The sequence below is a fragment of the Alexandromys fortis genome, unplaced genomic scaffold, assembly GCF_014885135.2.
Source record: "Alexandromys fortis isolate MF-2015 unplaced genomic scaffold, M_Fortis_MF-2015_v1.1 scaffold_370, whole genome shotgun sequence".
NCBI classification, from domain to species: Eukaryota; Metazoa; Chordata; class Mammalia; order Rodentia; family Cricetidae; genus Alexandromys; species Alexandromys fortis.
Genome location: NW_026068242.1, coordinates 36,646 through 47,423, shown reverse-complemented (window position 1 = coordinate 47,423; position 10,778 = coordinate 36,646). Strand labels below are relative to the sequence as shown.

Sequence of the window (10,778 nt, the reverse complement as noted above, 5' to 3'; positions counted from 1 at the left end):
CCATGCTCCCCATGCTCCCAATTTACTCAGGAGATCTTGTCTTTTTCTACTTCCCATGTAGATTAGATCCATGTATGTTTCTCTTAGTGTCTTCTTTGGTTTGTAAGTTGAATTCTTAAGAAGTACCCATTTATTGAAAACTCATGACCATACATAAAATACATCTTGAAAGTGTGTTTCTCCAGAGCTCTTGTTGAGATGAAAAGCAATTTAAATGCACCAGATGAAGTTCTATAAGTCATTGCTTCCCAGTTCCTTTGCACTAACTTCAACTAGTTTCTGTTTCATAGCCTGAATATACAGTGAAACCAAGATGTTTCTTTTTCTTCCCATTTTATTTTTGATATTTGAGACAGGGTTTCTCCGTAGCTTTTTTGGTTCCTGGCCTGGAACTAGCTCTTGTAGACCAGGCTGGCCTGGAACTCACAGAGATCCGCCTGTCTCTGCCTCCTGAGTGCTGGGATTAAAGGCGTGCGCCGCCACTGCTGGGCTGAAAGCACCCATTTTTATTGTCTGTCCCAAAGAGAACTGGTGAAGAACAGGTAGAGGACCAGTGAAGGTTCTTATTTTGGGGTTTCTCCATGGGGCTGGGTGTTTATGGCACCGCATCCTGATAGAATGGAAGCCGAAAGGGCGTGCGCTCTGCCAAGGAATAGGACTCAGGCTGCTTGAAGTGAGAACATCCCGAGGGCCAGCCTCAGGTCTGGGACAAGGCGGGGCGGAACACGAGTGGCAGCAATCCAGAGACTGATGTCAAGAGCGTGAAATGACGTGAGCTGTGATGAAAGAAACTTGCGCAGGGCGGTGGTGGTGCACATCTTTAATCCGGGCACCCGGGAGACAGAAGCGGGACGATCCCCGTGAGCTCGAAGCCAGTCTGGTCTATCTACTGAGTGAGTTCTCTGTGTCACGGAGAAACCTTGTCTCGGACCCCCCACCCCCCCTCTCCCCGAAGAATACTGCTTTTCCCGCAAGTGACCACATCTTTGGACTTCCTCTCCGCTTTTCTTTCCTCTCCCTGAGACAGGGTTTCTCCGTGTAGCTCTGGCTGTCCTTTAACTGGCCTTGTAGACCAGGCTGTCCACAGAGATCCCCCTGCCTCTGCCTCCTGAGTGCAGGAATGAAAGGCGCGCACCACCACCGTCCGGCTTCCTTTCTACTCCTCCAGCCCCCACCCTGAACTAATAATAATAATACACTCAAGGGTTTTATTTGAAATTTTCTGTGGAACGTTTAGCTTGGGTAATGACTTCTGAAAGCCAATTTGGTCAGGGTAGATGGACTTCTAGTCTTTCTTTACTTGTTAAATGTTTAAAAGGTTTGCAGAAGCCGGGCGATGGTGGCGCACGCCTTTAATCCCAGCACTTGGGAGGCTGTTCTCTTTGGGACAGACAATAAAATCACCAGTTCTCTTTGGGACAGACAATAAAAATGGGTGCTTTCAGCCCAGCGATGGCGGCGCACGCCTTTAATCCCAGCACTTGGGAGGCAGAGGCAGGTGGATCTCTGTGAGTTCGAGACCAGCCTGGTCTACAGAGCTAGTTCCAGGACAGGCTCCAAAGCCACAGAGAAACTCTGTCTCAAAAAACCAAAAAAAAAAAAAAAAAAAAAAAAAAAAAAAAAAAAAAAAAAAAAAAAAAAAAAAAAAAAAAAAAAAAAAAAAAAAAAAAAGAAAAACAAAAAACAAAACAAACCCAAAATAAATTTGCAGAGCATGCATGCATGCGTGCGTGCTCACAAAGGGAACTTCAAAAATAACAGTTAATCAAAATCATGAGAATAGGCAGGCGCTCATAGGCTGTTAGACATTAATGTCAAAAGACCATTAACTCCATCTTAAAGGAAATGAAAATTTTAAATGAATTTTATTTTAAAAGGTTTTATTACCCTTATCTATTTATTTGTTGTGTGAGGTGTGCTTGTGTGTTGGCGTGTGCACATATCATACAGCATGTGGAGGCCAGAGGGCAACCTGTTTCCCCCACCCTGCCCACGTGGGCTCTGGAACCAATCTCAGCTCCCTAGGCTTGGCGGAAAGCATCCCTGCCCTCTAAGCCATCTCGTCTGTCTATCTGTTCTCAGAGACAGGGTCTTGTCTGTATCCCTGGCTGTTCTGGAAGTCACTTGTAGCCCAGTCTGTACTCAAAGTTCCAGCAACGGAATTCATTAGTTTCTCAAGTGCTGGGATTACAGCCATGAGCCCCTGACTGTCTTAAATGAAAAACTTCAATACAGGAGGTTTTTCCTTTTTCTTAATTTGGCAAGGGTTTTCTATAGGTCTCAAACTAGAGCTCACTCCCCTGCCTCAGTGCCCCTATAGCTGGAATTCAGACACGACTCACTGTCCTAGCTTACAGGAGGTTAAAAATAGTCCCTTTAAATCACAGGGTCTTGCTTTATAGACCTCAAATTTGAACTTTAGATCCTGCCTCAACCTCATGAATGCTGGTATTAAATAGAATCTTTGTGATTTTTAGAAAACCTTGGAATCTGTGGTAATAGACAGTACTCAAGGGGCTGTTTTTCTTTAAGGAACAGAGAATCAATATAAAGAGGGAATAACAGCGTATTCAGGACATTATAAGGTGGATAATTAATGTTTTTTGACAAATATTGGCGGCGCTAAATTAAATTAGTTCGCTATACCAGGTTTGTTTAAAACTTATTTATAAACATATTTTAAGTTTACGAGCATATGTTATATATGATAATGGTTTCATTGTGGTAAATTTGCACATGTATATAATTCGATCATATTCACACAACTGTCCTCTCTTATTCCCATCTTACCAGTAGCTTCACCATTGAATGTTTCTTCCCTCAGCAACTAGTGCTGCCTTCAGATCTTATGAGTCCCCCTCCCTGTTCACTGGGGTATGGTCTCGTGTAGTCCATGCTGGCCTTGAATTTCTCATCCTGATTAGACATTTCTGCCATAATTTCCAGCATACCAGATTTGGTCTCTTATATTCTTAAAAATTTGTGGAGGAGTCCAAGAAGTTTTATTATAATCATTTTTTTTAAGTATGTGTGCAAACCACATCTAAGTGAATGCCTGCCGAGACTGGAAGAGGGTGTCAGATCCTGGGGAGCTGGGGTTATAAGCAGTTGTGAGCCGCCCATGGATGTTGAGAACTGAACTTGGGTTCTCTGGAAGAGCAACAAGCACTTTCCCTTAGCGTCAGGGCTGTCTTTCCAGGTGGGATTGTCTCTTTGTTTCCGTTTTCCTCCTCATATCCATTTCATATGAGAGAAAAGAGAAATTAAGACCTCAAATGGAGGGCTGGCGAGATGGCTCAGAGGATAAGACATCCTGAGATCAATTCCCAACAACCACATGGTGGCTCACAACCATCAGTAATGAGGCCTGGTGCCCTCTTCTGGCCCACAGGGATACATGCAGGCAGAATATTGTATATATAATGAATAAACAAATCTTTAAAAAAACCTCAAATAAAGACTGGGGAGATAGCAAGTAACTACCTACCGCACAGGTAGAGGATCACCGACACCCACACAAAAAACTGGGCGTGGTGCTGTGGGTCTGTGGCCTCAGCACTGTGAGCTGGAGACGGATGGATACTGGGGACTTGTTGACCAGCCAGTCTATCTGAAATGGCAAGCTCCAGGTTCACGGAGAGACTCTGCTCAAAAATATAACGTGGAAAGTGAAAAGAGACTTCATGTCATTTGCTTCTGCCTTTACACTCTTAACAAGTGCAGGCTGGTATTTTGTATATTTTTTAAACTAGTTTTTTCTCTCTCCAAGTCAGCGTTTTAGTATTTGCTATTGTAGAAGAAGCAAATTCATCTCAGACAGGGAGACGCAGCTTGACTTATTAGAAAGTAACTTCTTGACTTTTTCTTCTTTATTGATTGGGTTAGAAATTTTGAAGGTAATGTTCTTCACATCCCAACTTTAGGTTAAGGGGAACTATTTATTTACTGTACATCACTGCTTATAGAGTTGTGATGTCTTATTTCTGTAGTAGTAGTCCATAACTTTTCCCTTTACAAAAAATTAATTAGATTGATTCATTTTACTTGTGAGCATTTCATCTGAATGTTATGTATGTACACCATTTGTGTGCTTGGTAACCTGCCAAGGTCAGAAAAGGGCACCTGATCCCCTGAATTAGAGTTACAGATGGTTGTGAAATACTATGTGGGTGCTGGGAATTGAGTCTCAGTCCTCTGCAGGAGCAACAAATGTTCCTAACTGCTGAACTATCCTTTCCTTCCCCTCCCTCCCTCCCTCCCTCCCTCCCTCCCTCCCTCCCTTCCCTCCTTCCTTCCTTCCTTCTTTCCTTCCTTCCTTCCTTCCTTCCTTCCTTCCTTCCTTCCTTCCTTCCTTCGTTCCTTCCTTCCCTCCCTCCCTCCCTCAGTGTGTGTGTGTGTGTGTGTGTGTGTGTGTGTGTGTGTGTGTATGTGATAGACAAGGTCATACTTTGTAGCTCTGACTGGCTTGGAACTCACACCAGGCTCTTCTAGTCGTAGAGATCTGCCTATTTCTGCCTCCCAAGTGCTGGGATTAAAGTTTGTGCCACCACACCTGGCACATCTGTAAGTTTTTTTTTCTTTTTGTAGTTTTGAGACAGGGCTTCTCTGTGTAGCCCTGGCTATCCTGGAATTTGCTCCTGTAGACCAGACTGGCCTGAAATTCAGTGATCCGCCTACCTCTGCTTCCTGAGTGCTGGGATTAAAGGCGTGTGCCACTAAGCCCTGCTGTAATTCATAATTTGTATCTTTATTTATGTACATGTGCATGTGAGTGCAGTGACTGCAGAAGCCAGAAGAGGGGCCCAGTCCCCTAGAGCTGGAGTCACAGGCAGTTGTGAGCTGCCTGATGTAGAAGAGCCACAAGCACTCTTTTTAAAGATTTATTTATTATGAATACAGTGTTCTTCCTGCATATATCCCTGCAGGCCAGAAGAGGGCACCAGATCTCTTAAAAATCCAAAGCCCTAATCACTCTAGTAAGATAATTTTAAGAATTGGGAAGCCCAGAGCGAGCTTGATGGAATGGAGGATTGGTCCCTGGCATTCAGACAGTGACTGATCCAGTGACTTAAATTCTGTTGTCAGTTGTGAGGTCTGAGGTTTAGAAAAATTCCCTGGCCCAGTAGACCATGTCGGACAAAACGATAAATTGCAGTTTGAGACTTAGAACTTCTTACTATGTGAATATTTTGCTGGATTACACTGGAGACAGGAGGACTACTGAAGATTGTTGTACTGGATTGTTAATTAAAAAAAGACTATGTATGTATGTATGTATGTATGTATGTATGTATGTATGTATGTATTTTGTATACTGTGTTCTACCTGCATGTATCCCAGCAGGCCAGAAGAGGGCACCAGATCGCTTAACCTCTGAGCCATCTCTCCAGCCCTGTGGTCTGTAATTCTTCCTAGTTAGTTGGAGCTCCAGAAACGTATTATCCTGGGAGATCTGTATAGTTTTAAATAAGTTGTTTTTTTGTTTTGTTTTGATACAGGGTTTCACTGTGTAGTCCTGGTGGTCCCAAAACTTACTTTGTAGACTAGGCTAGCCTCCAACTCACAGAGATCTGTCTGCCTCTGCCTCCCAAGTGTTAAGTAAGACTTTGAAGCTAAATATTCTAAAGCGTGCAGTTTGTGGAGAGCATTCTTTTATGTATTTAAACAGTTGTGTGTGTGTGTGTGTGAGCACAGTGGCTAGCTTCATACATGCACCTTATACCTACCTAGACTGCTCCTCAGAGACATTTTGGATCAGTTCTTTGTATTTCCTGGAGCTAGTTTTGAATACATAGCCTGTCATGTAAGCATGCATTTTTAAATAACCAAATGTCACATCAAGCTCACAGATTTTTCACTATGCCTTTTCTCTTTTTACAGGAATTTTTCATGATACTCTTTGGAATTATGGAGTTGGGAGAAGACATATTTGTCATATGGGGCCAAATTAATAATCATTTTGCAGCCTTTTATTCAATTTTTAAGCTTCTAGTCGGGGTTATAGTTAAGAAAAAAAGAACAAATTATTGTTTCTCCTCCCAATTTCCACTTTTTTTTGTTTTTTTCTTTCTTTTTCTTTTTTTTTTTTGTTTTTCAAGACAGGGTTTCTCTGCGGCTTTGGAGCCTGTCCTGGAACTAGCTCTGTAGACCAGGCTGGTCTCAAACTCACAGAGATCCGCCTGCCTCTGCCTCCCAAGTGCTGGGATTAAAGGCGTGCACCACCACCGCCTAGCACCACTTATCTTTTTTTAATGGAGCAAATGTATGTGGGCACTAGTGATGATGAATTAAGATGGAAACTGAAAATATGTTCCTTCCTATAGAAGAAAAGTAATCGCTTCAGAACAGCATGCCTGAATTACATATGTGCATGTGTGCACATATACATACATAAAACAGAGTGGGAAAATGCCAAAGGATAATTTAAAAATGGTTTGCGCTTAGCTTAATGTGGCCAGTATCTTCTGAACTCATCTGGTGATCTAATGGAAGGTACCTTATACCTTGGAATCCACCTCACAGATTGGCTGTGAGAATGAAATGCGATGATGCATTAATGGTAAAGAAAAACATCTATGCTCATATGTGCAGTCACTAGTAAGACAAAACATTGATTTAGTAGAGCAGCTGAGAGTGCATTCCTGAGGATGAGCTGTGTTGATCAAAGATATTCTTTTTATTTTATTTTGTTTTTTCGAGACAGGGTTTCTCTGTGGTTTTGGAGCCTGTCCTGGAACTAGCTCTGTAGACCAGGCTGGTCTCGAACTCACAGAGATCCGCCTGCCTCTGCCTCCCGAGTGCTGGGATTAAAGGCGTGTGCCACCATAGCCCGGTGATCAAAGATATTCTTGTTACTATATTTTAAAGTAAAAGACTAAGATAGAAGATGCTAACTTAGGTTCTATGGGGACCCTTGTTGGTTACCAAATGTTTCTGAGCTACAGTAGTAGAATCCAGTATTTTGAGAATTTTTTTTGGTCTGAACATTGAAATAACAGAAAAACAAATGTCCCTGTGCATAGGGACCTCTGAATAATTTGTGTCCTAAGCATGTGGGGGAACTTTGAAATGAAAAGAGCATCTTTTCACTCCCAGCCCTGCTATGTCCTTTACCGCTACTCCAGTACCATCTCTGCTTCCAGCTATTTTGAGGCCTGAGGCAGGAGGATTACAAATTCAAAGCTTTCCTGGGTTACAGAGTGAGTTCAAAGCTTACAAAAGAATTAGACAAGTCTTGGCAACTTATGGAAACCCTATCTCAAATAAAAAAGGGCTGGGGATATAGCTTGGTGGTAAAGTGCTTGCCTGGCTAGCATGTACAAAGGCCGAGGTTTAATGCCCAGTACTAGGAGAACAAAACCAGGCATTATTGCTTATCTCCAAAGCAGCAACTCTCTGCCCAGGCACGTAATCAGTACTGATGCAGGGGTAGGAATGGGGTGAAGAAGGCAGAAGCATTGTCCTGGATCCCAGACAAAGAAATTTAAATCCAAGAAGACAGGGTAAAAAGAAAGTCTAAACATGTCTAACCAAAGTATAACCATTTCTTTTCTTCTGACAGAGGCAAGGATAGCGTAGTTTCTGAAGTGAATGATGGCAGCATTACAGAATGACACAGGTGAGCCAAGGTTGAGAGACATTCACTTAATACATTTCTCTCCCTTTCCCCGTCTATCCATCCTTTCCTTCAAAGGGGAATTCTGGTCCCATGTTTTCTGTTCACTTTGTTCACATTACTTAGAAACAGTTCTTAGAAACGCTTAGTGGTTTCTTAACCACTTGCTGCTCCAGGGGACTCAGGGGTGCTTCCCAGCACCCACATTAGGCGGTTACAGCTCCAGGGGATTGGATGCCTTTTGGCCGTCATGGGCACCTGCATGTGCAAAGTTCACACACATTTACACAAATAGAAAAACCTTTAACACAGCCATGCTCAGGAATGTATGAATTCACAGGGAGAAAAATGCATCTAAGTATTCATAATATGAAGTTAAATATGCTGAATGCCATTATAGAAGTACAAAGTGTTATAGATGCTCAGAAGAAATAGGTTATCACTTATACCTGGTGGGATTAGTATAATTTTCATAGAGGAGATGGCATCAGACTAGACCTTGGGAATTCTATTGTATTTTGTTTAGTTCAGAGATATTCCTATATGTATTTTGATCAGTTAAAATTAGAAAATAGATTTTTTTAAAAAAGTTTAAACCTTGAGTCATTTCTAAATGCTCAATAGTTTTTTTTTAAAAGCTTATTTTCATGGAGTTAAAAATGGGACTATTTTAAAAAAATTTACACTTGAATAATTCACCTTCCTACATGGTTGTATTAATCATTTTGAATTGATGGTACAAAACCTGGTGTATGTTAGAAACAACTAATCTTGTCAAGTGTCTGGGTCTCACTCTAAACTGTTTTAAAATAGTCTCAGGGCTAGCGAATGAATATGCAGGGAGGGACTAGAAATCTGGATTTGTTGAAAGCTTCTTTTTTTCTAATGCTGACCTGACTACTTTATAGGCAGTTGTTTGGCAATCTCAGTTAGACACTTATTTCCTAAACTTCATTTGATCATATTTCCTCAGAATATGAAAAGGGAACAAAGAAAACCTTTGCTCCACCTACACAAAAATCACATAGTGTGATACAGCTTAATTCATGGAAGGAGGACACCCTGGGGACCAGTTCTCTAGAGGCAGAGGCCAAGCCAAGCAGGCCAAAAGCCATCTCAAAGAAGGAGCGGAAGAAAGCCACAGAGCAAGGTCCAGGCGGGGGCCAGGAGAACAAGTCATCTGAGAAGAAAGGAAAGGTGCGCATCACACTCTGATAGGACAGTCCTTCCTGTTTTGTACCAGATAAGCTAGATAAACAGAATCTTTCTCTGTTGGGGGTAGGAGGCCACTTGTTCATTCCCAGCTGCCCAGACCACAAAATAATCACTCAGAAACTATATTATTTGCAATACTGTTCGACCAATAGTTTAAGCATATTTCTAGCTAGCTCTTATATGTTAAATTAACCCATTTCTATCAATCTGTGCACTACCATGTGACTGTGGCTTTCGGGCAAGATTCCAGCATGTCTGAGGCTACATGGCTTCTCACTACTACACCTTCTTTCTCCCAGCATTCAGTTTAGTTTTTCCGCCTAGCTTACTCTGCCCTATCACAGGCCAAAGCAGTTTCTTTATTCATTAACCGATAAAAGCAACACATATACAGAAGAATTTCCCACATCAGGGATTTGTGTGTGTGTGTGTGTGTGTGTGTTTGGGGGTGTTACTGAGGAATAAACCCAAGACCCCATGTGTGCTAGACAAGGAGTTTTCCTTCCTTACCCTTGTCTCTGCAGGAAAAAGCAACTCTTACCAATGCAGAATTTGAGGAGATTTTCCAGACTGTACTACAGAAGTCCCTGCAGGAGTACTTGGGTATGGTGTGGTGTGAAGAGAAAAGGGGAGAGTGACTGGCATCTAAGGGGTACTATAAGTTTGACAGCTTCTTTCTCTCCCATCTGAGAAAATATTTTATTTTATTTTTTGAGACAGGGTTTCTCTGTGTAGCTTTGGAGCCTGTCCTGGAATTTGTTTAAGTGTATACACAGGTTCACGTGTGTCTGTGCTAATGTGTGTAAGTGAACATGTGTACATGCACAGATGCATGTGTCTGCTCATGTGGACTGAGGCTGGAAGTCAGTCTTAGTTGTCATTCCTCAGGCTCTATCTACCTTGTTTTTTGAGACTGTCACTCACTAGCCTGGGGCCCAGCCACTTCCTCTAGTCTAGCAGCTGGGCATCTCAGGAATCTGCTTTCTCAGGTGCCTTAGTGCTGGGATTACAAGTGCATGCCCCACACTGGATTTGTTTTGTTTTGATTCTACATGGGTTATGAGGATTGAACTCAGGTCTTCAACTTGTGAGGCAAACACCTTATTGACTGAGTGATCTCCCCAGCCCTTGGTTTGATTTTTTTTTTTTTTAGGACAAAAAGGGCTGGTATATAGGCTCAGGGGCCTTTTCTATAAGGTAACATGATTAAGGGGAATGGTCTCATGTAAGCTTTTTGTAGGTGTAGAAGTTTGAGGAGAAATAAGGTAAAATATGGTACATGTACACAATAAAATCACTTGGCTGTTGTGGAATGAGGCTGGTCAATATGGAAAGGCTTGCATAAAGATACAGATCTTAGTTTTTCTCGAGTTTAGTGATTTCAAGTTCTATCATATGACAAAATACCAAAGGTAGACTCTCCGAAGCACAAAGGTAAGATATTTGAATGGAATGCTGTGGTTGTGAAATGCTAGAGCACTTGTTTTCCTTTGTCTCTTCTCTGCTTGTAATACTTTGTTTTGGAAGGGCTGGGGTCTGGACTTAATTTTGCAGAGACTTCCTGTGTCCAACCCATGACACCTACCAAGTCAGACAAAGAATCAGGAGTTACTCCTTCTGCCACTGAGAATGAAAATGCTGATGGGTAAGTTTATCCCAGAGGGACAAGTTGAACACAGGGTGGACATGAGACTGGTAAATGGTGACCCATTTTCCTGTCTATTTGGTCATCTGTTATACTCACATTGATTTCTCTTAGCTCAGGAAAGATGCCTGTTAGAGCTAGGAAATGGGCAAGGAGTTGGATAAAATGACCTCAGGAGACCATAGGAGACCTGGGATTTGTATGTGTCCTTTGGGAATTGAACCGTGGTCCTAGTGCATGCTAAATATGTGCTCTACCACTGAGCTGCATCTCCCAATCCAATCGAGAATTCCTGTTTTACTA

General features: G+C 42.2%; 1 protein-coding gene across 6 annotated transcripts in view; it reads left to right on the top strand.

Annotated features, from left to right (window-relative positions):
• Positions 1-10,778, top strand: part of Zcwpw1 (zinc finger CW-type and PWWP domain containing 1) — a 32,204-nt gene that overhangs the window by 484 nt on the left and 20,942 nt on the right. For 3 of the 6 annotated variants that reach the window (XM_050131162.1, XM_050131161.1, XM_050131164.1), the window contains exons 2-5: positions 7,562-7,618; positions 8,589-8,812; positions 9,355-9,433; positions 10,358-10,475. In XM_050131162.1, the coding sequence (XP_049987119.1) occupies positions 7,591-7,618; positions 8,589-8,812; positions 9,355-9,433; positions 10,358-10,475 (449 nt within the window). In that variant the 5' untranslated portion in view covers positions 7,562-7,590. The remainder of the gene's footprint in view (positions 1-7,561; positions 7,619-8,588; positions 8,813-9,354; positions 9,434-10,357; positions 10,476-10,778) is intronic. The other 3 variants (XM_050131163.1, XM_050131166.1, XM_050131165.1) reach the window with 3 other exon arrangements.